The sequence below is a fragment of the Ruditapes philippinarum genome, unplaced genomic scaffold, assembly GCF_026571515.1.
Source record: "Ruditapes philippinarum isolate M1 unplaced genomic scaffold, ASM2657151v2 ctg1160_1_1_1_1, whole genome shotgun sequence".
Taxonomy (NCBI): Eukaryota; Metazoa; Mollusca; class Bivalvia; order Venerida; family Veneridae; genus Ruditapes; species Ruditapes philippinarum.
In genome coordinates, this window is record NW_026859010.1 from 117,545 (window position 1) to 139,907 (window position 22,363).

Genomic DNA, 22,363 nt, shown 5'->3' on the forward strand with positions numbered 1-22,363 from the left:
GCAACAAGAACCAATGGCAAGGAGCCCAGTTGGACCCCAAACATAAAAAGGACAGGGCAACGACACGTAAATCATTAAATGATAAATAATTTGTAACTGATTAGGAATTCAAAGAAAATAATAATAGGCCCACAAAGGGGAAGGGGACAGGAGACCGGGGGAAGGGGGGGGGGTTAATCAAAGAAATAAAAACTAGAGGCAATGGGGAAGATACTTACCGTAGACGAGAAAACAACAAGGGACACAAGCAAAAGTGTCACCAAAACAGTATGAAACAACATAGACATACATCTGAGGAACACAGTGGGGCGCCGCCTTGGAACGGTCAGCAGCATAATAATGACTGCTGGGGAGTTTAAACCGGTTAATGGTGCACCAAACCTCGCTCTTAGCCCCACCATGTTCCTATAAACGAGACAGTGTAAATAAAATGAATCCCCGCCAAGTGAAATTCTAACAGTTGTCATGGTTACAAAAGGTTAAATAAGTAAAACACTAAAATGATCATGTAGAAACATATAAAAGTAAACCCAATGACCATAACAAAAGTACTCAATGTCCTAAAGGAAGACAGAGCAACAAGAAAATCACCTACAAGGGCCCGACGAAGCAAGGCAGAAGACGAACATTAAGACAATTCAGTCCCAAAGGGCTTTACGAACTATCCATCATAGAGTCTCCCACTTGGTCCGTCAGATGCAATCAAAAGAGGAAAGCGTAGTGTCCAACTGTAAAAGGGTTGAACACTAAACATGCAGTATGTCTTAAAATAGTAGGGTCATAACCTCTTTTAATAAAACGTTTAATGATTTTAGTAAAAACAGCAGAAAAATTACCATGACCCAAAATCTTACGAAGTTTGTAAACCACATCGCCATAAAAACCAGGCTGGCTAATCCCTTGTCGCAGAAGAGTTTTTAAATCACTATTGAATTTAGAAATTAAATCAAAGTTACGATTGTAAAATTTAGTAAAATATTTCCGTAATTTATGATAGCGGTAGCCCTGTTTTAGAAGCTTGCTGGTAATAAAAATATTCCGCTCGTTGAAATCCTTTACGTTGTTACAAGCTCTAGCGAATCTAATTAACTGAGAAACATAAACCCCGTAGGATGTTGCATGGGGTACGTCTCCATCCAAATGTGGATAATTAACTATACAAAAGTCAAAGTCATCTCTTTTATCATAAATTTTCGTGTGAATAGAATTGTTATTGATAGTAATATGAAGATCCAAAAATGATGTACTAAAATTTCAAGAGTTCGTTTTATTAAGTTGTAGTTCATGCGGATAAATGTCAGACACCATTTGATCAAAATAAGGATTATCTAAATTAAAAATATCATCAAGGTATCTGGAAGTATTATTAAATGCGACTATAACATCTTGTTGTTTCTCTTCAGAGAGACTCAACATAAAGTCTCTTTCTCTCAACATAAGTCGAGCTTAAGATTTTTACCAGAAAGTTATTTATTGACTTATATATATATACTAGGAAGAAGTCATTGTTATGTTCTTAAGGCGCATTTCCTTCGATTGAAGTCACCGGTTCGTATCAATTTGCAAATAACTCTGAAGGTGAATTGCATTTACATATCATATCATTCTTATAAAGTAAAAGGCAAATGACTATTTTATTTTCATTTAAAAATTCGAAATTCATTGCTTGAATTCGAGTTTCGTTCTGAAACATCTTGCAATTTCAAAATAATATGTCTTTAAACAAACATGTAGAGGCTATTGTTTGAGTAATGGTTCAATACTGATTTCAATGAAAATCTTACAAAAAAAATAAAGACTTTTTAACGTGAAAAAGAATCATTCTAATTGTCTCACCGTAATGTAACTCTAACATTAAGCGCGTCTTTATGCTATTTTTTGTATAACGCAAACAATGTCGCGTCAAAATACTTGTACGGGCGCAACCATGTTTCCGGATTCGCGTAAGCGGCACGAGGGTTATGTGATAAATTACAAAAAGATTCAGAATTCAATCATTCCCTTCGTCAATTACTTAATTAATGAAATTGAATTCAAGCTTCAGTTGTACTAATTTCACGCACATCTAACACTGCTATTGACGAGAAAATAACATTTCTATTACAGTTCCTTCAGTGTTGATTACACAAATTCAGAACTGAAATGAATTAAATTAAATAATATTATATATTATAGTCTTGTTAAAATCACATGCCCTTTTAGATACAATATCTTTATATTTATTACATTTATAACTTTATCATATAATAACATTTGAACAGTCTTGATTGGTATATTGTTTTCCAGAATTGATTCTTTGTAGTGTTTTAGAATGCAATCATTACCACAATTCTTTTCATAAGTACCCCGTATAGTGACGCAATTTACAATTTTTAAAATAGAGGTTAAAACGTACGTAACTGGAGCTTTTCATGGACATAACTTTGATGGAAATTAACCATTTCTTACTCCTGGATACGTTTCTAAGTCAGATGACGTTAGACTGTCCAAAACATGTATAATTAATCTGATCACAACTATTTTTCGCCTAGAATAGCTTTGTAAGTGAACACTATATCAGTACTCTAGACATAGATGTTTGTTTGTGCAAATTGTGTTGACTCTTGTTAAGAGTGTCTTGCTGCTAACACTTTTCAATTTGATTTAGCAATGCAATTTGCAAACATAACTTACTTTCTGTCACCTATTTGCGATCTTTCGATATCTCTTGAACTTAAAAAATATGACTTGACACGACATTGCGATATTCATGCAGCCAGTTTTAAGCCATAATCTCTTTCAATTGATATAACGTATATTGAGAATCTAACTAATTCCATACCTTAGCAAGCAACTCATTTATAAACGATGCGGAATGATGTCAATTTAATGCACCCAATTCTGAAGATGGGATTATCTACCTAACAATAAATTCAGTCTGATATACAAAATTAGCTTCTTAATAGCTTGATAAAAATAATGAAATAATAAGGAAATGTTAGGGTTCCGTGGCACTACCGACTGAGTCAAACGACCTCTAACATGTCTCTTCCCTATGCCCCCAATTAGTGAACAGTTCTGAAATGTGACACATAATATAATTTTTTTAAGAAAAAACATGCCGTAAATCCACTAAATTTCGGTCAGGCGGGGTAAATCGGCCATTTTATATTCCGGTCATTTTTCGAGCCGTCACTATTCAGTATTTGCATCCGGTTTTTAGAAATATTATGTTCGTACGCTTTTACACGCGTGTTTTCTTTCCAAACATAGTAACTCCACTCGTGATTGGACAAAACCAAGCGCATTCGATATGACCTCTAGTTCCTTTTCCGTTTCACCAAGTTGTAGAGGCGCCAAAGTTTGAAATTTATCAAAAGCTCTCCATCTTATCAGAGGTTTGTATACATCGCATTCAACTGTATCTTCGGATGAAAACTTTTCAAATTTTCAGCATATGATGATTTCTTTATTAATTCAATCAGATTTTATGAAAATTGTTGAAAAATATTAATTTAGCTGCCCGAATTTCCCAGATATAAAGTCTAGCAACCCCACAAGTCGGACAACATATTTTAGTGGCAAGAAAAATTCGGACACTTAGATATCATGTTATATTAAGAAATTATTTTACTTAAAAATACTACATAAAGGATATTTAAGTGTTTTCTATAAATACAGGGCTTTTTTTAACGAGTGGTATCTTAATATTTCATGAGTGGCAGTACCCACGAGTGAAATATGAAAATTTTCATACCATAAGAAGAAAATAAGTTAAGCATGAATAGAAAAACTAAACTTGCAAGACACTAGTGAAAATACGGGAAATATGTTTCACTGCAGTGAAAAATTAATGTCTACAGTAAAAATACGGAAAATGAAGATACACATTTTATTTTATCAATATTTCTTGTTTAAATTTATAATAAATAAGTGTATGTAAAATCTGACGCTCTCATTTTAGGAAGATGAAAATTGTTAATAACTTGCAACACAGAAGAAACAAGCAAGATGTGCTACAAATCTCTGTCTAACACTTTGGAGAAAAAACTTATCTTTTTATTTGAAAACGAATATTTATATGATCACCCAGAGACCTATGACGTTTGTGAATATTAACTGTAAAAAATCATACCAAAGTTGATGATGGCAGTTCTATTTGAAACATGTTTGTGGAATGAGACCAGCGATGACACAAGTTTAATTTTTGTAGCATCCAGATTTGCAAAAGTAACTAATGACCATTACCTGGCATTATTATAAGAAGAAATTAAAACAGATTCATTGTAATCAGGGTTACATGATGACCGCCGTATGAACACATCTGCGGATGTTTCTAAATTCAAAATTTCACCATCTTAGTGTTTAAATGTTGAATTCTGCTTAAGCCCGTGCTAGGGGGCGTGGACGGTAACTTGCAATTTCCATTACCGTCCATGAACAGGCTCTGCACTTTCCAGTACCGTCCATGAACAGGCTCAATCAAACCGAGCCTGCAACATTTTCAATTTTGCCGTGTTGGGCTTTCTTTAGGGATTCTGTATTTATCTATCTTATGATCACATCCGTGTTATTTGTGCCGTGTGGCGGCTGTAAAAAGTCTCCCCGTACATTTAATCAATGATGTTATATTTTCGATCCTTGAAGATCGTTCAGCACGACATTATTGTTGTGCTTGTGGTATTTTTAGTTTCAACTTTTTGGCATTTTCTATAAGGGTGGTTCCAATATTCCTACTTGAATAATGTTGAATCACCCTTAGGATATGTTGCCTGCTTTTTAAATTTGTCTTTTGACGTCTTATCTGTGATACGCAGGCTTCATAACCTCTGATCCCCTTTCAAAATTCCATTTTATTTAGTTCTGCCCATTGTTGTCTCGTTTAAGGCACACGCTTTTTATTACTTGGGGACCATACGCCGCTTTTCATGGAATGGCACGGAAGTGTCACATTGAAGGTTCCATGATAACCGCCGTATGAACACATCTGCGGATGTTTCTAAATTCAAAATGTTACTATTTCACGTTTAAATGTTGAATTCTGCTTAAGCCGGTGCTAGGGGGCGTGGACGGTAAAATATGATAAACAAGATCAACAAGGAAAGGCGGCGTTCAATGAACGCAACCCCCATATGACCCAGCAACAACAACCAATAGCAAGGAGCCCAGGCGGACCCCAAACAAAAACAGGACAGGGTTAATCCTTAAATGATAAATAATTTGTAACTGATTAGGAATTCAAAGAAAATAATAATAGGCCCACAAAGGGGAAGGGGACAGGAGACCGGGGGAAGGGGGTGGGGGTAATCAAAGAAAAAAAAACACTTAGAGGCCATGGGGAAGATACTTACCGTAGACGAGAAAACAACAAGGGACACAAGCAAAAGTGTCACCAAAACAGTATGAAACAACATAGACATACATCTGAGGAACACAGTGGGGCGCCGCCTTGGAACGGTCAGCAGCATAATAATGACTGCTGGGAGTTTGAACCGGTTAATGGTGCACCAAACCTCGCTCTTAGCCCCACCATGTTCCTATAAACGAGACAGTGTAAATAAAATGAATCCCCGCCAAGTGAAATTCTAACAGTTGTCATGGTTACAAAAGGTTAAATAAGTAAAACACTAAAATGATCATGTAGAAACATATAAAAGTAAACCCAATGACCATAACAAAAGTACTCAATGTCCTAAAGGAAGACAGAGCAACAAGAAAATCACCTACAAGGGCCCGACGAAGCAAGGCAGAAGACGAACATTAAGACAATTCAGTCCCAAAGGCTTTACGAACTATCCATCATAGAGTCTCCCACTTGGTCCGTCAGATGCAATCAAAAGAGGAAAGCTTAGTGTCCAACTGTAAAAGGGTTGAACACTAAACATGCAGTATGTCTTAAAATAGTAGGGTCATAACCTCTTTTAATAAAACGTTTAATGATTTTAGTAAAAACAGCAGAAAAATTACCATGACCCAAAATCTTACGAAGTTAGTAAATTACATCGCCATAAAAACCAGGCTGGCTAATCTCTTGTCGCAGAAGAGTCTTTAAATCACTATTGAATTTAGAAATTAAATCAAAGTTACGATTGTAAAATTTAGTAAAATATTTCCGTAATTTATGATAGCGGTAGCCCTGTTTTAGAAGCTTGCTGGTAATAAAAATATTCCGCTCGTTGAAATCCTTTACGTTGCTACAAGCTCTAGCGAATCTAATTAACTGAGAAACATAAACCCCGTAAGATGTTGCATGGGGTACGTCTCCATCTAAATGTGGATAATTAACTATACAAAAGTCAAAGTCATCTCTTTTATCATAGATTTTCGTGTGAATAGAATTGTTGTCGATAGTAATATGAAGATCCAAAAATGATGTACTTAAATTTGAAGAGTTCGTTTTATTAAGTTGTAGTTCATGCTGATAAATGTCAGACACCATTTGATCAAAATAAGGATTATCTAAATTAAAAATATCATCAAGGTATCTGGAAGTATTATTAAATGCGACTATAACATCTTGTTGTTTATCTTCAGAGAGACTCAACATAAAGTCTCTTTCATAGCAGTACAAAAACAAATCGGCGACCAGGGGTGCACAATTAGTACCCATAGGAATTCCTATGATCTGTTTAAATAGGGTATTACCAAACCTGACATAAATGTTGTCTAAAAGAAAAGAGAGTGCTCTACAAACTTCGTCACAGGTCCACATAGTATAATGTTTAACAATACCGTTAGTAAAAAAAGCTTTGTTAGAATTACATGCTAGAAAGGTAACTTTTTCCCGTGCAAAAGTTTTCTGAATTAGGGAAATTAGTTTATCATTGATTAATTTATGTGGCAAAGTTGTATAAAGTGTAGAAAAATCGTATGTACTGACAGTTGAAGCTTGAAAGTTCTTATTTTTGAATTTATCCATGATTTCACAAGAATTTTTAACTTGCACTTTCCAGTACCGTCCATGAACAGGCTCAATCAAACCGAGCCTGCAACATTTTCAATTTTACAATTTTGCCGTGTTGGGCTTTCTTTCGGGATTCTGTTTTTCACTATTTTAAAATAAAAGAACTATTAACGAGTCTTGTGTTTTGTTGTTTTTATTTCAGTCATGCCACGAACATACATTCACAAGAAAAGAGGTAAACTCTACAATATGAGAAAACTGATTTATGAAAGGCCTTTGAGGCAATCAAAACAGGGATATCTGTTAGGAAAGCCGCAGAAGTTTTCAATGTGCCACGATCAACCTTGGCTGATCGGGCAAGCGGAAGGCATGGGATGGACGTTTCGCAAGGACACCCGACTGCCATACCCTACGAGGTTTCTGGAAAGTAAGATAGTTGAATTTGTGAAGACAGCAGCCGAACGAGGCATTGGTGTCACACGCGAACAGCTCCTCGTAAGAACCATTTTCTATGCCAGAGAATCAAAGTATATCTCACACATACAAATAGATGATAAATTCTGATGTTCATAGTAATTTGTCCTATTAATGTGATAATATGTTCCTATTAATGTGATAATATATTTTAATTATAATTTCTTATTCCTCTTGCTGACAAACGTAAAATACCACCTAATTTTTCTCTCTCCACCACCCCTTTGACCTCTTATGCAATTCTTTGGAAAAAATATGATAAACAAGATCAACAAGGAAAGGCGGCGTTCAATGAACGCAACCCCCATATGACCAAGCAACAAGAACCCAATGGCAAGGAGCCCAGGTGGACCCCAAACATAAAAAGGACAGGGCAAAGACACGTTAATCATTAAATGATAAATAATTTGTAACTGATTAGGAATTCAAAGAAAATAATAATAAGCCCACAAAGGGGAAGGGGACAGGAGACCGGGGGAAGGGGTGGGTGGGTTAATCAAAGAAACTAAAATTCTGGAAACAAAGTGATCCCTCGGAAGCATTAATCACAACAAAATAACATAAGAATTGCAGACTCGGTTTGATTGAGTCTGTACATGAGGGATAATGGATAAGTGCAACATCCCTCACGCCCCCTAGCACCGGCTTGAGCGGTACTCAATTCTCAACACTTTATAGTGTTGGCATCAATGATCCCGAAGGACCAGAAAATATAACAACACTGAAGTGAAGTACGGGGCAACTTTTTACGGCTGCCACATGAAGAATTTAAGATATTGTTTCAAAACAAGATCTTTTTACTTAGATTACTCAAATTTTCTTTCTACTTAAAGGTCCTGTATGTTTTGTGAACAGGCGCAATCAAACCGAGCCTGCAACATTTTCAATTGTGTCGTGTTGGGCTTTCTTTAGGGATATTTATTTTGTGATTAATATTGTTACTGTGTGTGTACCACACTTACAAGAAATTATGCAAATAAAATATGCAAATAAAATAGTTTTTAAACATAGATGAATATGTAAAACTTTAGTCAGTTTAATAAGTGTAATAAGTGTAAACTTATTAAATAATTCTTAATTTATGATTAAATTTGACGTAAAACAATATTGCAGCTTGTAATACCTGCTACAATTACATTTTATAACATATAAAATCGAGGTTAATTATCATTCTGAAAAGAATAGTCGGAGCACGTGATAATTCATTTTTAGTTTTCAGTTTACCTTATTTTATCCTTTATCCGACTTAATTGTGATGACAAACATTATTTTTTAAATCACATTTATATTTATATATTTTTTTAAACTATTGAGAAGTTAAGATGGTTAGTGAAATTACACACATTTTATCCGGCTCCTGGCAACACATGCAAATGTACGTCACGTACACTTTTTGCCACTTCATAAATTAATAAACATTGATGAGATTGGTATAAATAAAAGTTACTTAAATTAAGATTTTCATAAAATTCTATCTTTTACAATTTAAATTACTGACGAAAAAGTCATCTAACAGAGGATTTTTAGTCGTTGAATTATTAGTCCCGCTTAGTTTTGTATATTTTTTATAAAATAGAAAAAAACACAGAATCTCTAAAGAAAGTCCAACAAGACAAAATTGAAAATGTTGCAGGCTCGGTTTGATTGAGCCTGTTCATGAACGGTACTGGAAAGTGCAAGTTACCATCCATGCCCCTTAGCACCGGCTTAAGCAGAATTCAACTTTTAACACGAAAATGGTGAAAATTTGAATTTAGAAACATCCGCAGATGTGTTCATACGGCGATTATCATGGAACCTTCAATGTGACACAGTTGTGCCATTCCATGAAAAGCGGCGTATGGTCCCCAAGTAAAAGAATGCGTGGCACTAAACGAGAAAACAATGGGCGGAACTAAATAAAATGGACTTTTGAAAGAGGATCTGAGGTTATGAAGCCTGAATATCACAGATAAGACGTCAAAAGACAATTTAAAATGCAGGCAACATATCCTAAGGGTGATTATACAGTATTCAAGTGGGAATACTGGAACCACCCAAGTCGGAAAGGGCCAAAAAGAAGAAACTAAAGTACCACATAACATGTATACACAACAATAATGTCGTGCTGAACGATCTTCAACCATATCTGACCAAAATCTAATAGACAAAAAATAGATAAATACAGAATCCCTAAAGAAAGCCCAACACGGCAAAATTGAAAATGTTGCAGGCTCGGTTTGATTAAGCCTGTTCATGGACGGTATTGTAAAGTGCAAACTACCGTCCACGCCCCCTAGCACCGGCTTAAGCAGAATTCAACATTTAAACGTGAAATAGTAAAATTTTGAATTTAGAAACATCCGCAGATGTGTTCATACGGCGGTTATCATGGAACCTTCAATGTGACACTTTCGTGCCATTCCATGAAAAGCGGCGTATAGTCCCCAAGTGATAAAAAGCGTGTGCCTTAAACGAGACAACAATGGGCAGAACTAAGATCTGATCTGGAATTGCAATGAAACTAGCAAAAACTTCGAGCATAATCCTGTAAAGATTGTGGCATGGATAGGTATGAAAAGTGTCTGTGGAAGAACTAGCTCTAAAATAACAAGAACAAAGATCAACAAAAAATATATGATAAACAAGATCAACAAGGAAAGGCAGCGTTCAATGAACGCAACCCCCATATGACCCAGCCACAAGAATCAGTGGCAAGACGCCCAGGCGGACCCCAAACAAAAACAGGACAGGGCAAAGACAGAGCACGGACAGGTTAATCAATAAATGATAAATAATTTTTAACCGATTAGGAATTCAAAGAAAAGAAAAGAATAATAGGCCCGGGAAGGGGACTGGGGGAAGTTGTTAATCAAAGAAACAAAAACTAGAGGCAGGCAATGGAAGATACTTACCGTAGACGAGAAAACAACAAGGGACACAAGCAAAAGTGTCACCAAAACAGTATGAAACAACATAGACATACATCTGAGGAACACAGAGGGGCGCCGCCTTGGAACGGTCAGCAGCATAATAATGACTGCTGGGGAGTTTGAACCGGTTAATGGTGCACCAAACCTCGCTCTTAGCCCCAGCATGTTCCTATAAACGAGACAGTGTAAATAAAATGAATCCCCGCCAAGTGAAATTCTAACAGTTGTCATGGTTACAAAAGGTTAAATAAGTAAAATAGATAAATACAGAATCCCTAAAGAAAGCCCAACACGACAAAATTGAAAATGTTGCAGGCTCGGTTTGATTGAGCCTGTTCATGGACGGTACTGGAAAGTGCAAGTTACCGTCCACGCCCCCTAGCACCGGCTTAAGCAGAATTCAACATTTAAACATGAAATAGTAAAATTTTGAATTTAGAAACATCCGCAGATGTGTTCATACGGCGGTTGTCATGGAACCTTCAATGTGACACTTCCGTGCCATTCCATGAAAAGCGGCGTATGGTCCCCAAGTAATAAAAAGCGTGTGCCCTAAACGAGAAAACAATGGGCGGAACTCAATAAAATGGAATTTTGAAAGGGGATCAGAGGTTATGAAGCCTGCGTATCATAGATAAGACGTCAATAGACAAATTTAAAAAGCAGGCAACATATCCTAAGGGTGATTCAACATTATTCAAGTAGGAATATTGGAACCACCCAACTAGAAAATGCCGAAAAGTTGAAATGTACGGGGAGACTTTTTACAGCCGCCACACGGAACAAATAACACGGATGTGATCATAAAATAGATAAATTCAGAATCCCTAAAGAAAGCCCAACACGACAAAATTGAAAATGTTGCAGGCTCGGTTTGATTGAGCCTGTTCATGGACGGTACTGGAAAGTGCAAGTTACCGTCCACGCCCCCTAGCACCGGCTTAAGCAGAATTCAACATTTAAACATGAAATAGTAAAATTTTGAATTTAGAAACATCCGCAGATGTGTTCATACGGCGGTTATCATGGAACCTTCAATGTGACACTTCCGTGCCATTCCATGAAAAGCGGCGTATGGTCCCCAAGTAATAAAAAGCGTGTGCCCTAAACGAGAAAACAATGGGCGGAACTAAAGTAAAACACTAAAATGATCATGTAGATTGTAGTAAATTGCCTCCCAGTGAACAAAACTCGGTGTCAGGTAGAACTAGTACTACTAGTAGTTCTATTACTAGTAGTACAAAAATATGATAAACAAGATCAACAAGGAAAGGCGGCGTTCAATGAACGCAACTCGCAATCTTTCTGGTCAAATAGAGAAAAACAGAATCCCTAAAGAAAGCCCAACACGGCAAAATTGAAAATGTTGCAGGCTCGGTTTGATTGAGCCTGTTCATGGACGGTACTGTCAAGTGCAAACTACCGTCCACGCCCTCGAGCACCGGCTTAAGCAGAATTTAACATTTAAACACGAAAAATGGTGAAATTTTGAATTTAGAAAAATCCGGAGATGTGTTCATACGGCGGTTATCATGGAACCTTCAATGTGACACATTTGTGCCATTCCATGAAAAGCGGCGTATGGTCCCCAATTAAAAAAATGCGTGTGCCCTAAACGAGAAAACAATGGACGGAACTAAAAAAAGGGGATCTGAGGTTATGAAGCCTGCATATCAGAGATAATACGTCAAAAGATAATTTAAAAAGCAGGCAACATATCTTAAGGGTAATTAGACAGTATTCAAGTAGGAATACTGGAACCACCCAAGTTGAAAAAGGCCGAATAGAATAAACTAAAATACCACATAACATGTAAACACAACAATTATGCAAAGCCCAATGAGCATTTAGTTCAAACTGCCGACACAAATGTTGATATAACTTTGAACAGCGTTGTCTCTGAAAATGTTCAGATGAATCCTCGTCATGATACCGCCGTAGACGTTATCACTGATCTGTGGTTCTGTCTTTGCCCTGCCCTGTTTTTGTTTGGGGTCCGCCTGGGCTCCTTGCCACTGGTTCTTGATGCTGGGTCATATGGGGTCAAGTTCATTGAACGCCGCGTATCATAATCTAGATCTTCTAAGTAGTGGCGACTTTGTTAAGATTTTGGGTCATGGTAATTTTTCTGCTGTTTTTACTAAAATCATTAAACGTGCACCATTAACCGGTTTAAACTCCCCAGCAGTCATTATTATGCTGCTGACCGTTCCAAGGCGGCGCCCCTCTGTGTTCCTCAGATGTATGTCTTATGCTTCCGGGGGATCACTTTGTTTCCAGAATTTTGTACTTCACAACAGCAGGTGTCAAGTGCCGTGTGGCAGCCGTAAAAAGTTGCCCCGTACTTCACTTCAGTGTTGTTATATTTTCTGGTCCTTCGGGATCATTGATGCCAACACTATAAAGTGTTGAGAATTGAGTACCGCTCAAGCCGGTGCTAGGGGGCGTGAGGGATGTTGCACTTATTCATTATCCCTCATGTACAGACTCAATCAAACCGAGTCTGCAATTCTTATGTTATTTTGTTGTGATTGATGCTTCCGGGGGATCACTTTGTTTCCAGAATTTTGTACTTCACAACAGCAGGTGTCAAGTGCCGTGTGGCAGCCGTAAAAAGTTGCCCCGTACTTCACTTCAGTGTTGTTATATTTTCTGGTCCTTCGGGATCATTGATGCCAACACTATAAAGTGTTGAGAATTGAGTACCGCTCAAGCCGGTGCTAGGGGGCGTGAGGGATGTTGCACTTATACATTATCCCTCATGTACAGACTCAATCAAACCGAGTCTGCAATTCTTACGTTATTTTGTTGTGATTGATGCTTCCGGGGGATCACTTTGTTTCCAGAATTTTGTTGTTTCATACTGTTTTGGTGACACTTTTGCTTGTGTCCCTTGTTTTCTCGTCTACGTTAAGTATCTTCCCCTTTGCCTCTAGTTTTTATTTCTTTGATTAACACACCCCTTCCCCCAGTCTCCTGTCCCCTTTGTGGGCCTATTATTCTTTTCTTTGAATTCCTAATCAGTTACAAATTATTTATCATTTAATGATTTACCTGTTCATGCTCTGTTTTTGCCCTGTCCTGTTTTTGTTTAAGGTCCGCCTGGGCTCCTTGCCACTGGTTCTTGTGGCTGGGTCATATGGGGGTTGCCCTGTCCTGTTTTGGGGTCCGCCTGGGGTCCTTGCCGTTGGTTCTTGTTGCTGGGTCATGTGGGGGTTGCGTTCATTGAACGTCGCCTTTCCTTGTTGGTCTTGTTTGTCATATGTTTGCGTTCATCGAACGCCGCCTTTCCTTGTTGATCTTGTTTATCATATTTTATTAAAAGAGGTTATGACCCTACTATTTTAAGACATACTGCATGTTTAGTGTTCAACCCTTTTACAGTTTGACACTACGCTTTCCTCTTTTGATTACATCTGACGGACCAAGTGGGAGACTCTAAAATGGATAGTTCGTAAAGCCCTTTTGGACTGAATTGTATTAATGTTCGTCTTCTGCTTTGCTTCGTCGGGCCCTTGTAGGTGATTTTCTTGTTGCTCTGTCTTCCTTTAGGACATTGAGTACTTTTGTTATAGTCATTGGGTTTACTTTTATATGTGTTTACTTTTATATGTTTCTACATGATCATTTTAGTGTTTTACTTATTTAACCTTTTGTAACCATGACAACTGTTAGAATTTCACTTGGCGGGGATTCATTTTATTTACACTGTCTCTTTTAAAGGAACATGGTGGGGCTAAGAGCGAGGTTTGGTGCACCATTAACCGGTTTAAACTCCCCAGCAGTCATTATTATGCTGCTGACCGTTCCAAAAAATATGAAAAACAAGATCAACAAGGAAAGGCGGCGTTCAATGAACGCAACCCCCATATGACCCAGCAACAAGAACCAATGACAAGGAGCCCAGGCGGACCCCAAACACAAAAAGGACAGGGCAACGACACGTTAATCATTAAATGATAAATAATTTGTAACTGATTAGGAATTCAAAGAAAATAATAATAGGCCCACAAAGGGTAAGGGGACAGAAGACCGGGGGAAGGGGGGGGGGGTTAAGGCGGCGCCCCTGTAAATGTGTTGAACACTCAGCATGCGGTATGTCTTAAAATAGTAGGGTCATAAATAGATTTTCGGAATGTTTAGGTCATCAACTCATCATTCTATTATAACATACCATAATAACCCACTGTGTACTACAAAATGATAAATAAAAAAAACGAAGAGACGGAAAAGGTTATTTCATGCATTGCGAAATTCTCCAGTTCGCTATTCATTGTACATATCGAGACATTTTTTTTAATCAAGCACCCTCATACCGATCGGAATGATCGGCTTTTATTATGCGGTCATAATAAAAGGCTCGAGAAGTTGCTGTCGCCCATTCACAAAATCTGATTTCATTCCATAAGGGCGCCGCGCTTCGGCGCGGACGCCAATAACCCTTTTTAATAAAACGTTTTATAATTTTAGTAAAGACAACAGAAAAATTACAATGACCCAAGATCTTACGAAGTTTGTAAACTTCTGTATTCTGTATTTATCTATTTTGTAAACAACATCCCCGTAAAAATCAGGCTGGCTAATCCCTTGTCGCAGAAGTGTTTTTAGATCACTATTGAATTTTGAAATTAAATCAAAGTTACGATTGTAAAATTTTGTAAAATATTTACGTAATTTATAATAGCGGTAGCCCTGTTTGAGTAGTTTACCGGTAATGAAAATATTACGCTCGTTAAAATCCTTTACGTTGCTACAAGCACTAGCGAATCTAATTTACTGATAGCATGCGGTACGTCTCGATCCAAATGAGGATAATTTACTGTACCAAAATCAAAGTTATCTCTTTTATCATAGATTTTTGTGTGAATAGAATTGTTTTTGATAAGTGATATGAAGATCCAAAAATGATGTAGTTTAATTTCAAGAATTCGTTTTTTTAAAATAAAGTAAAGCAGAATCCCTAAAGAAAGTCCAACACAACAAAATTGAAAATGTTGCAGGCTCGGTTTGATTGTGCCTGTTCATTGACGGTACTGGAAAGTACAAGTTACCGTCCACGCCCCCTAGCACCGGCTTAAGCAGAATTCAACTTTTAACACGCAATGGTGAAATTTTGAATTTAGAGACATCCGCAGATGTGTTCATACGGCGGTTGTCATGGAACCTTCAATGTGACACAGTGCCTTTCCTTGAAAAGCGGCGTATGGTCCCCAAGTAAAACGAGAAAACAATGGGCGGAACTAAATAAATTGGAATTTTGAAAGGGGGTCTGAGGTTATGAAGCCTGCATATCACAGATAAAACGTCAAAAGACATTCAAAAAGACATATCCTAAGTTGTAGCTCAGTAAGATAAATATTAGACACCATTTGATCAAAATAAGAATTATCTAGATTAAAAATGTCATCAAGGTATCTTGAAGTGTTATTAAATGCTAATATAACATCTTGTTGTGTATTTTCAGAGAGACTAACATAAAATCTCTTTCATAGCAATATAAAAACAAATCGGCGACCAGGGGTGCACAATTAGTACCCAAGGAATTCCTATGATTTGTTTGAATAGGGTATTACCAAACCTGACATAAATATTGTCTAAAAGAAAAGATAGTGCTCTACAAACTTCGTCACAGGTCTACATAGTATACTGTTCGTAAAGAAGGCTTTTTGAGAGTTACATGCAAGAAATGTAACTTTTTCCCGTGCAAAGGTTTTCTGAATAAGGGAAATTAGTTTATCATTAATTTAATTATGTGGCAGTGTAGTATAATGTGTAGTTGCTCTTTTATTGGCTTGCAGCCACGGCTGCAAGCCATTTGTTTTGGAAAAGCTGTTCCGGTTAGGTAGTTTCCTGCTTACATTTGTTAGTGCATGATTGAACGGGAAACCAGCTGCAATCGTGCCAATCGCAACTTTTCGGCCCTTTCCGTCACTCTTCGGATTAATGATAATAGGCGAGGTAGTTCCGATTGCAATCGTGACAATTCGGGCGATTCCGTCATACTGCGGAATCAGACGAAGTAATATTACGGAAATCTAAGCTATTTTAGTTACTTCGGTAATCCAAGTTTGTTTATATAAATAGGATTTTTTCTATTTTTACTTGATTCCGTTTCAACGCAAAAGATGGTTTCTTTTATAATTGGTTTTTGTCTTTATTAGTTTTATACGATAGAGAATGGTTACTGTAGTAGTATTCCGTCCTGCTTACCAGAATCACGCAGAATATAAGTGCATGATCAAGTTATATTTAGATCTACTGACAGGTGAGGTAATCTAAAAATAGCACATGCATATCATTAACCTTGCCACGTGCTGATCTCCTGTGTTGTCCATAGATATTTTAGGTGTTACATAGTTGATTCATGCTTATTAATTGGTACCACGTAACGAAAACTTTTAGTGCATTTACTTGTCTCTAAAGCTGCTATATAAATGAAAGTAGCAACTGCCAAAACAAATGACTCTCTCTGCGAAAAAAGTGGAAATGAAATGTGCTCACTTGTTTCCATTCAGTATGATAGATTGATCTCCACGTGAGAGCCAATGTTAGAATTTTACGATTGATTATTTTCTTTATTACTTTTATACAATAGAGAATAGATCTTGAATCGTTTTTGACAAAAAAATATTCGTTTTTACAAAAAAAGTTGCTACTGTTATCGTCAGCATGTTCCCGTTCAGTTATAATAAATGGACTTCTGGTCCCTATTTGGTCCAAATTTGCACGCATAACACTGGTGCTCAAACAAATGGGCACAGGTGCTCGTCCAGTCTTGGGCTTACCCTACCTATCCCTTTAAAAGTGAAACTTTTTTTTTCGAGAATAAAAAAGTAAATAAACCCTTTATGGTATACAAATACCGTAATTCAAAAAAAAAATTGTAATAATAAATTGAAACAAAAAAAAAATTTAAAGGGAAGGGATGATGGCACAACTGAGCAATCCTTTCCTTTTAAAAGGAAACTTTATATAGATATTAAATTGAAAAATCGATGGTAATATTTTGAAAAGAATGAACGTAATTTATGGTAGCGATAGCCTTGGGTGCCGTTTTATCAACGGTCGTACGCCCGGTCGTAGCTAAGATTTGGTCGTACGACCGATCTTACGGCTACGTCGCGTTTTATCAATATGGTCGTAGCTAAGACGTCTTGGATTTACGTCGTAACTTTAAGGCTGCTTCAGACCAGTCGTAAGTAGGCTTAAGATCTTAAAAATGGCGGCCATTTTCGACTAATTCCCGACAAGGAACTTCAAACACAAATATTTGAACATTTGGAGTTTACAACTAACGTAAGTTTTTCTCGTTCATGTTTATGTACAGTGCTAAATCTATTTTAACATCCAAGGGACGCAACTATCACTTCCAGTTTAATCTGTCAATAATTTCCATTATCAAGGCTTTGAACGAAACTAATTTCCATGTAGTTGTATTACTTTCATTTTAGTACATCCAACGTATATATGTGTGTATAATAAAACTCCTGTCACATCTGTAGCCAGATTAGCAAATGATTCTTACGATTTTCTATACCGTTTCCTACTTTTCTTTTCGAAATATTTTAGTACAGAAATTTCGGACAGTACAGATTTCGGACAGAAAATATAGATCTAACATTTGTCAATAATTGTTGTGTTAATTGTTAAGCTATAAAACCAATTTGATTGTTATAATTAGTTAAGCATGTTTTTTTGTAGACTTTTGCTTAAGATCTTAAAATGGCGACCGTTGAAGCCGCAAGGCAAGTACGCCAGAGACGTGCAGCACGATTGTTCCGGACTCGCGCAAGCCTCGACCATTTGAGGGATAGTGAGATTCTGTCACGTTATCGTCTCACAAGAGAAGGTATTTACAGATTAGTGGATATCTTAAGAGGAAATTTAGAGAAGGTTACAAAAAGATCACACTCCATACCAGTTTTGACGCAGGTAAGTTGTTCTTGTACAAAAAGTATAATCGCGTACATGATAAAGTTACTAGTACAGTGTAAAGTGTATTTTTAGAACCAAGGAATGTGACTTAATTTAGGGGTTTTATTGGGTTTTTTTCCTGATGAAGTGAAGTTAAGTACAATCTACAGGGCATAATGTTTAATTCTACAAATGGCACGATACATGCTTTTAAAAACAGGGATAAACTGCTATTTTTTTTTGGCAAGACAAAACAAAACTATTAAATAATCTGACTGGGGCTTCCCCCATCATACCATGGGATATCATACAGGTATTTCTATAAATACTAGCCAGGCTGCTGCAATGGAAACACGGTATTCTTTCACTCATCAGGCATATAATGTACATCAAATGATAACATAAATAAAAATTAAACATCATTGTCAACGTTGTTCAAAGAATGTGACAAAATACAAAGTATAGCAACAAAGATTAATGTACATGTACCGGTAGATTCTGGGACTTTAAAAATACCATGTACATGTACACTGTAGTTTGTACATTGAATGACAGAATTTGTTATGTTGAAATAAACTGCTTGGTAAACTTTAAATAGATATAATTAGAAAAAGTATAACAATTAATTAAGGTTATCATGTACACAATTTTGTGTTGTTCTCTTATTGTCTGTAAAGCAGTCATGGTCAGTAAAAGTGCCCAAATGATTTTAGCTAAGCTGTTTTAAAGTTACTACCTAAATACATAATATACATGTATTTTTAGGTACTTATTGGTTTGCGTTACCTGGCAAAAGGAGATTTGCTGTCTGAGGTTTCAGACCTACATGGTGTAAGCAGGTTAGTGAAACATAAATGGAGGATATTCAAGTTTCTTCTATAAATACAGGATTTATTTTCATCGAGTGGTATGAAAATAAATATTTCAAGAGTCACAGGCAGTAGCCATGAGTGAAACATAAAAATTTTCATACCACAAGATGAAAATAAATCCTGTTTTGATGGGAAAAACTTTAATTTCTGCTATTATAAACTTTTTCTCTTTTTAAAAAAAATTCAACATGAAATGGTTTCATATCATTTAAACTAATTAATGCAAACACTCGAATTGCAGTCAGTGACATAAAGGCCACAAACGCAATCAAAAATGCTTTTTAATTTGCTGAGGCATGTCTTTACTATCATAACTTCAATTTTTGTTTAAGGTAACTTATTAATAAATAATTAAATAGTTTCAAACATGTCCTAAATGTGTAGTCAACACCATTTAACACAATTTATTGTGTATGACATATGTTCATATTTTGTAAATGCTTCCTTCAAATTCAACCAACTACATTTTAGATCCAGTGCTTGCCACATTATAGACAAATTTGTGGAAGCTGTTAATGACAGACTTGATAATATAAGGTAAGATGTTATAAAGATATGTACTGAAAAAAGTAACAGATGTCATATTATTCTTACATTTCTTAGTGCCAGTAACTTACTTGTTTAATAGAACTTTTATAATATAATCCATAAATATTAGAATGCTGAAACTTATAGGTGACAGCATATTATCATGGATAATAGTATTAGTACAAAATCTATGGTTGTAAATGTCACAAGGGAATTGCTCTAAGAATTAATCAAAAATTAAAGAATAAATAAAAATAAAGGCCAGCTCACAAAACGGCACCATGAGTTCAATCTTTTAAGGTTTAAATGTGTATATGTAAGTTCTTATGTTATATAAATTAAGATTTCCAAGTGGCAGATACCTAATCGATGTGAAGCAGGGTTTTTATCAGAAATGTAAAATACCCAATACTGTTGGAGCCATTGATGGTACTCTAATACCAATTGTCACGCCTTCTGAAAATGAGGAAGTATATGTATGCAGAAAGGGCTTTCATGGAATCAATGTACAGGCCACTGTTGACCATAAAGTAAGGTAGGATGATATTATAATATTTGAAAATGTCATTGTTTTTAAAAACATCTATCGTCTTATATTTTGTCATTTGACAGATACTTTTAACATCATCTGCCTGTTATTGAAGCTAAATATAAATGCTAGATTAATTATTCTAAAAAATAATTTTAAAAAATCACAAAAAAGCAACAACAAAAAACAAACAAACAATTCTGCCTTAGTCAAATATTGCAAAATTAGTCATTAATCACATATAACAAGTACATTATTATTTGAATATTGAATCCTTTTACATTTCTTAAAATCTCAGTTCATTTTGGTGGCATGCATCTTTAAACTTGGAAAAATAATTTCAGATTCACAGACATGGTTTCAAAATGGCCAGGATCAACCCATGATTCTTCTATATTTGAAAACAGTTCCCTTAAAGTACGTGGTAACAATTTGTTAATTTTATTAAGTAAGCTATTGTTATTCATGCAATAAAAAATTACAAGCATTTTGTTCAGTTAAATAATGTTTCACACATGGGTAGTAAGACATATACTATGTTTGTTAGGTTTGACGGTTTAACCTTTAAATTTATACTCTTTCAGAATATTTTCTTTTTTTTTTCTTAAAAATATATACACTAGATATTTTCATTTTTTGTTGCATAATAGTTATGAAAAATAATCATGGTTTAACGTTGTCATTTATGCATTGTAATTGATCACTTAGATTAACCAGCCTTTATGATTAAATTACTTTGCATTTGTAGCCTTGCATTAATGTACAAAAAAGCACATCAAAATTAATATCCATTATCTAAGTATGAAACTAATTCTCTTGAACTTAATAGGTTCACTTAGAAAGGAATCAGATTGGCCACCTACTTGGGGATTCTGGGTATGCTTTGAAGAAGCACCTGTTAACTCCCTTATTGAATCCTTCCAATCAAATGCAATCAGATTACAATAAAGCTCATTCTAGTGGTAGAATGGTTGTAGAGAGAGCTTTTGGGATGTTAAAGTCAAGATTCAGGTTTGTATAATTTAACAAAAGTATAAACAGGGTTGATAAAGTAGATTAACTGTGAAAGTTATAGACACTTAAAGCTGTGAAAGATATAGACACTTATAGCTCACTTAGAAAGTTATAGACACTTAAAGCTGTGTAAGTTTTAGACACTTATAGCTATGTAAGTTTTAGACACTTATAGCTGTGTAAGTTATAGACACTAATAGCTGTGTAAGTTTTAGACACTTATAGCTGTCTAAGTTTTAGACAATTATAGCTGTGTAAGTTTTAGACACTTATAGCTGTGTAAGATATAAACACTAATAGCTGTGTAAGTTTTAGACACTTTCATCAAATTTATCACTAACATTATCTATTAAACTGGCTCTCATCCATGAATTTTGAAAATATGTCAAAAATATTTATAGGCAAAATTGTAATAATTTTAACTTAACCCATTACTTCATGAGCATTTTGTGAAAAATGGCTGTTTTCATTGAAAAGTCTCCCGTTACAAGTTCAAATTGCTATAATACTATTAAAACTGCTTCAACACTAATCAAACTTGGCACAAATGTTGACTGGACCATTGCCCTTGCAAAAATATGCTCAGGCTTAAATTTTCTGTTACCATGGCAACGAGGGGACATCTCAAAATTGCCAAAAATCACTATTTTGCGTTGATTTTTTCCATCAAAATTGATTTCAAAGTGCTGCCATTTCTCAATGGATTGAGATAGAGTCAAATGCTTTTCAGCGTTGGTTACACGTTACCTTATGATCAATCTGGGGTCATTTACAGCCTCTCACAAGTCCAAAATTTTCTTGGCGATGAGGGGGACTCCGCCCCCCTTCAAACCCCCCAAACAGAAGGGGGCACATCCCCCTTCTGGCAACCCCCTGATGTATCTTTTGGTTGGGGGGCCGCGCCGAAAAAGAGGTCACTTTTTTAACAACATTTCTCAAACAAAAACAAGTGTTTGGGGCCTAAATAAGGCATTTTTTCATCATTTGAGACAACAAAAGGGGGGGGGGGGTGAAAAAGGCGTTAAAAGGCGTGTATATGAAGTAATGGGTTAAGTTTTAATGAGAAACTTGCTAGGATTAGTAGAAAAAATCATTGAAGTTTCAGCAAAGAACTTTATTTGTAATTTTAGGTGTCTGCACAGAACAGGTGGGGTTCTATACAAGAAGCCATGGAAGTGTTGCAAAATTGTATTAGCATGTGCCACGTTATATAATTTGTGCATGGAAAATAACATTC

General features: G+C 35.9%; 1 protein-coding gene across 1 annotated transcript; it reads left to right on the forward strand.

Moving 5' to 3' along the window:
* Positions 1–17,242: 17,242 nt before the first annotated feature.
* LOC132754899 (putative nuclease HARBI1) lies at positions 17,243–21,215 on the forward strand. Its single transcript, XM_060745645.1, has 6 exons — positions 17,243–18,201; positions 18,949–19,022; positions 19,527–19,592; positions 19,927–20,118; positions 20,457–20,529; positions 20,942–21,215. Exons 1-6 carry the CDS (start codon positions 17,992–17,994, stop codon positions 21,131–21,133), a joined length of 807 nt encoding a protein of 268 aa, XP_060601628.1. The 5' UTR covers positions 17,243–17,991; the 3' UTR covers positions 21,134–21,215.
* Positions 21,216–22,363: the final 1,148 nt, after the last annotated feature.

Bases quoted from the DNA above. Each gene is read 5' to 3' on its own strand.
- LOC132754899 (XM_060745645.1), top strand. From the start codon at position 17,992: ATGGCGACCGTTGAAGCCGCAAGGCAAGTACGCCAGAGACGTGCAGCA. The intron at 19,023-19,526 runs GTTAGTGAAACA...ACTACATTTTAG, and splicing joins GACCTACATGGTGTAAGCAG to ATCCAGTGCTTGCCACATTA. The intron at 20,119-20,456 runs GTAGGATGATAT...AAATAATTTCAG, and splicing joins ACTGTTGACCATAAAGTAAG to ATTCACAGACATGGTTTCAA.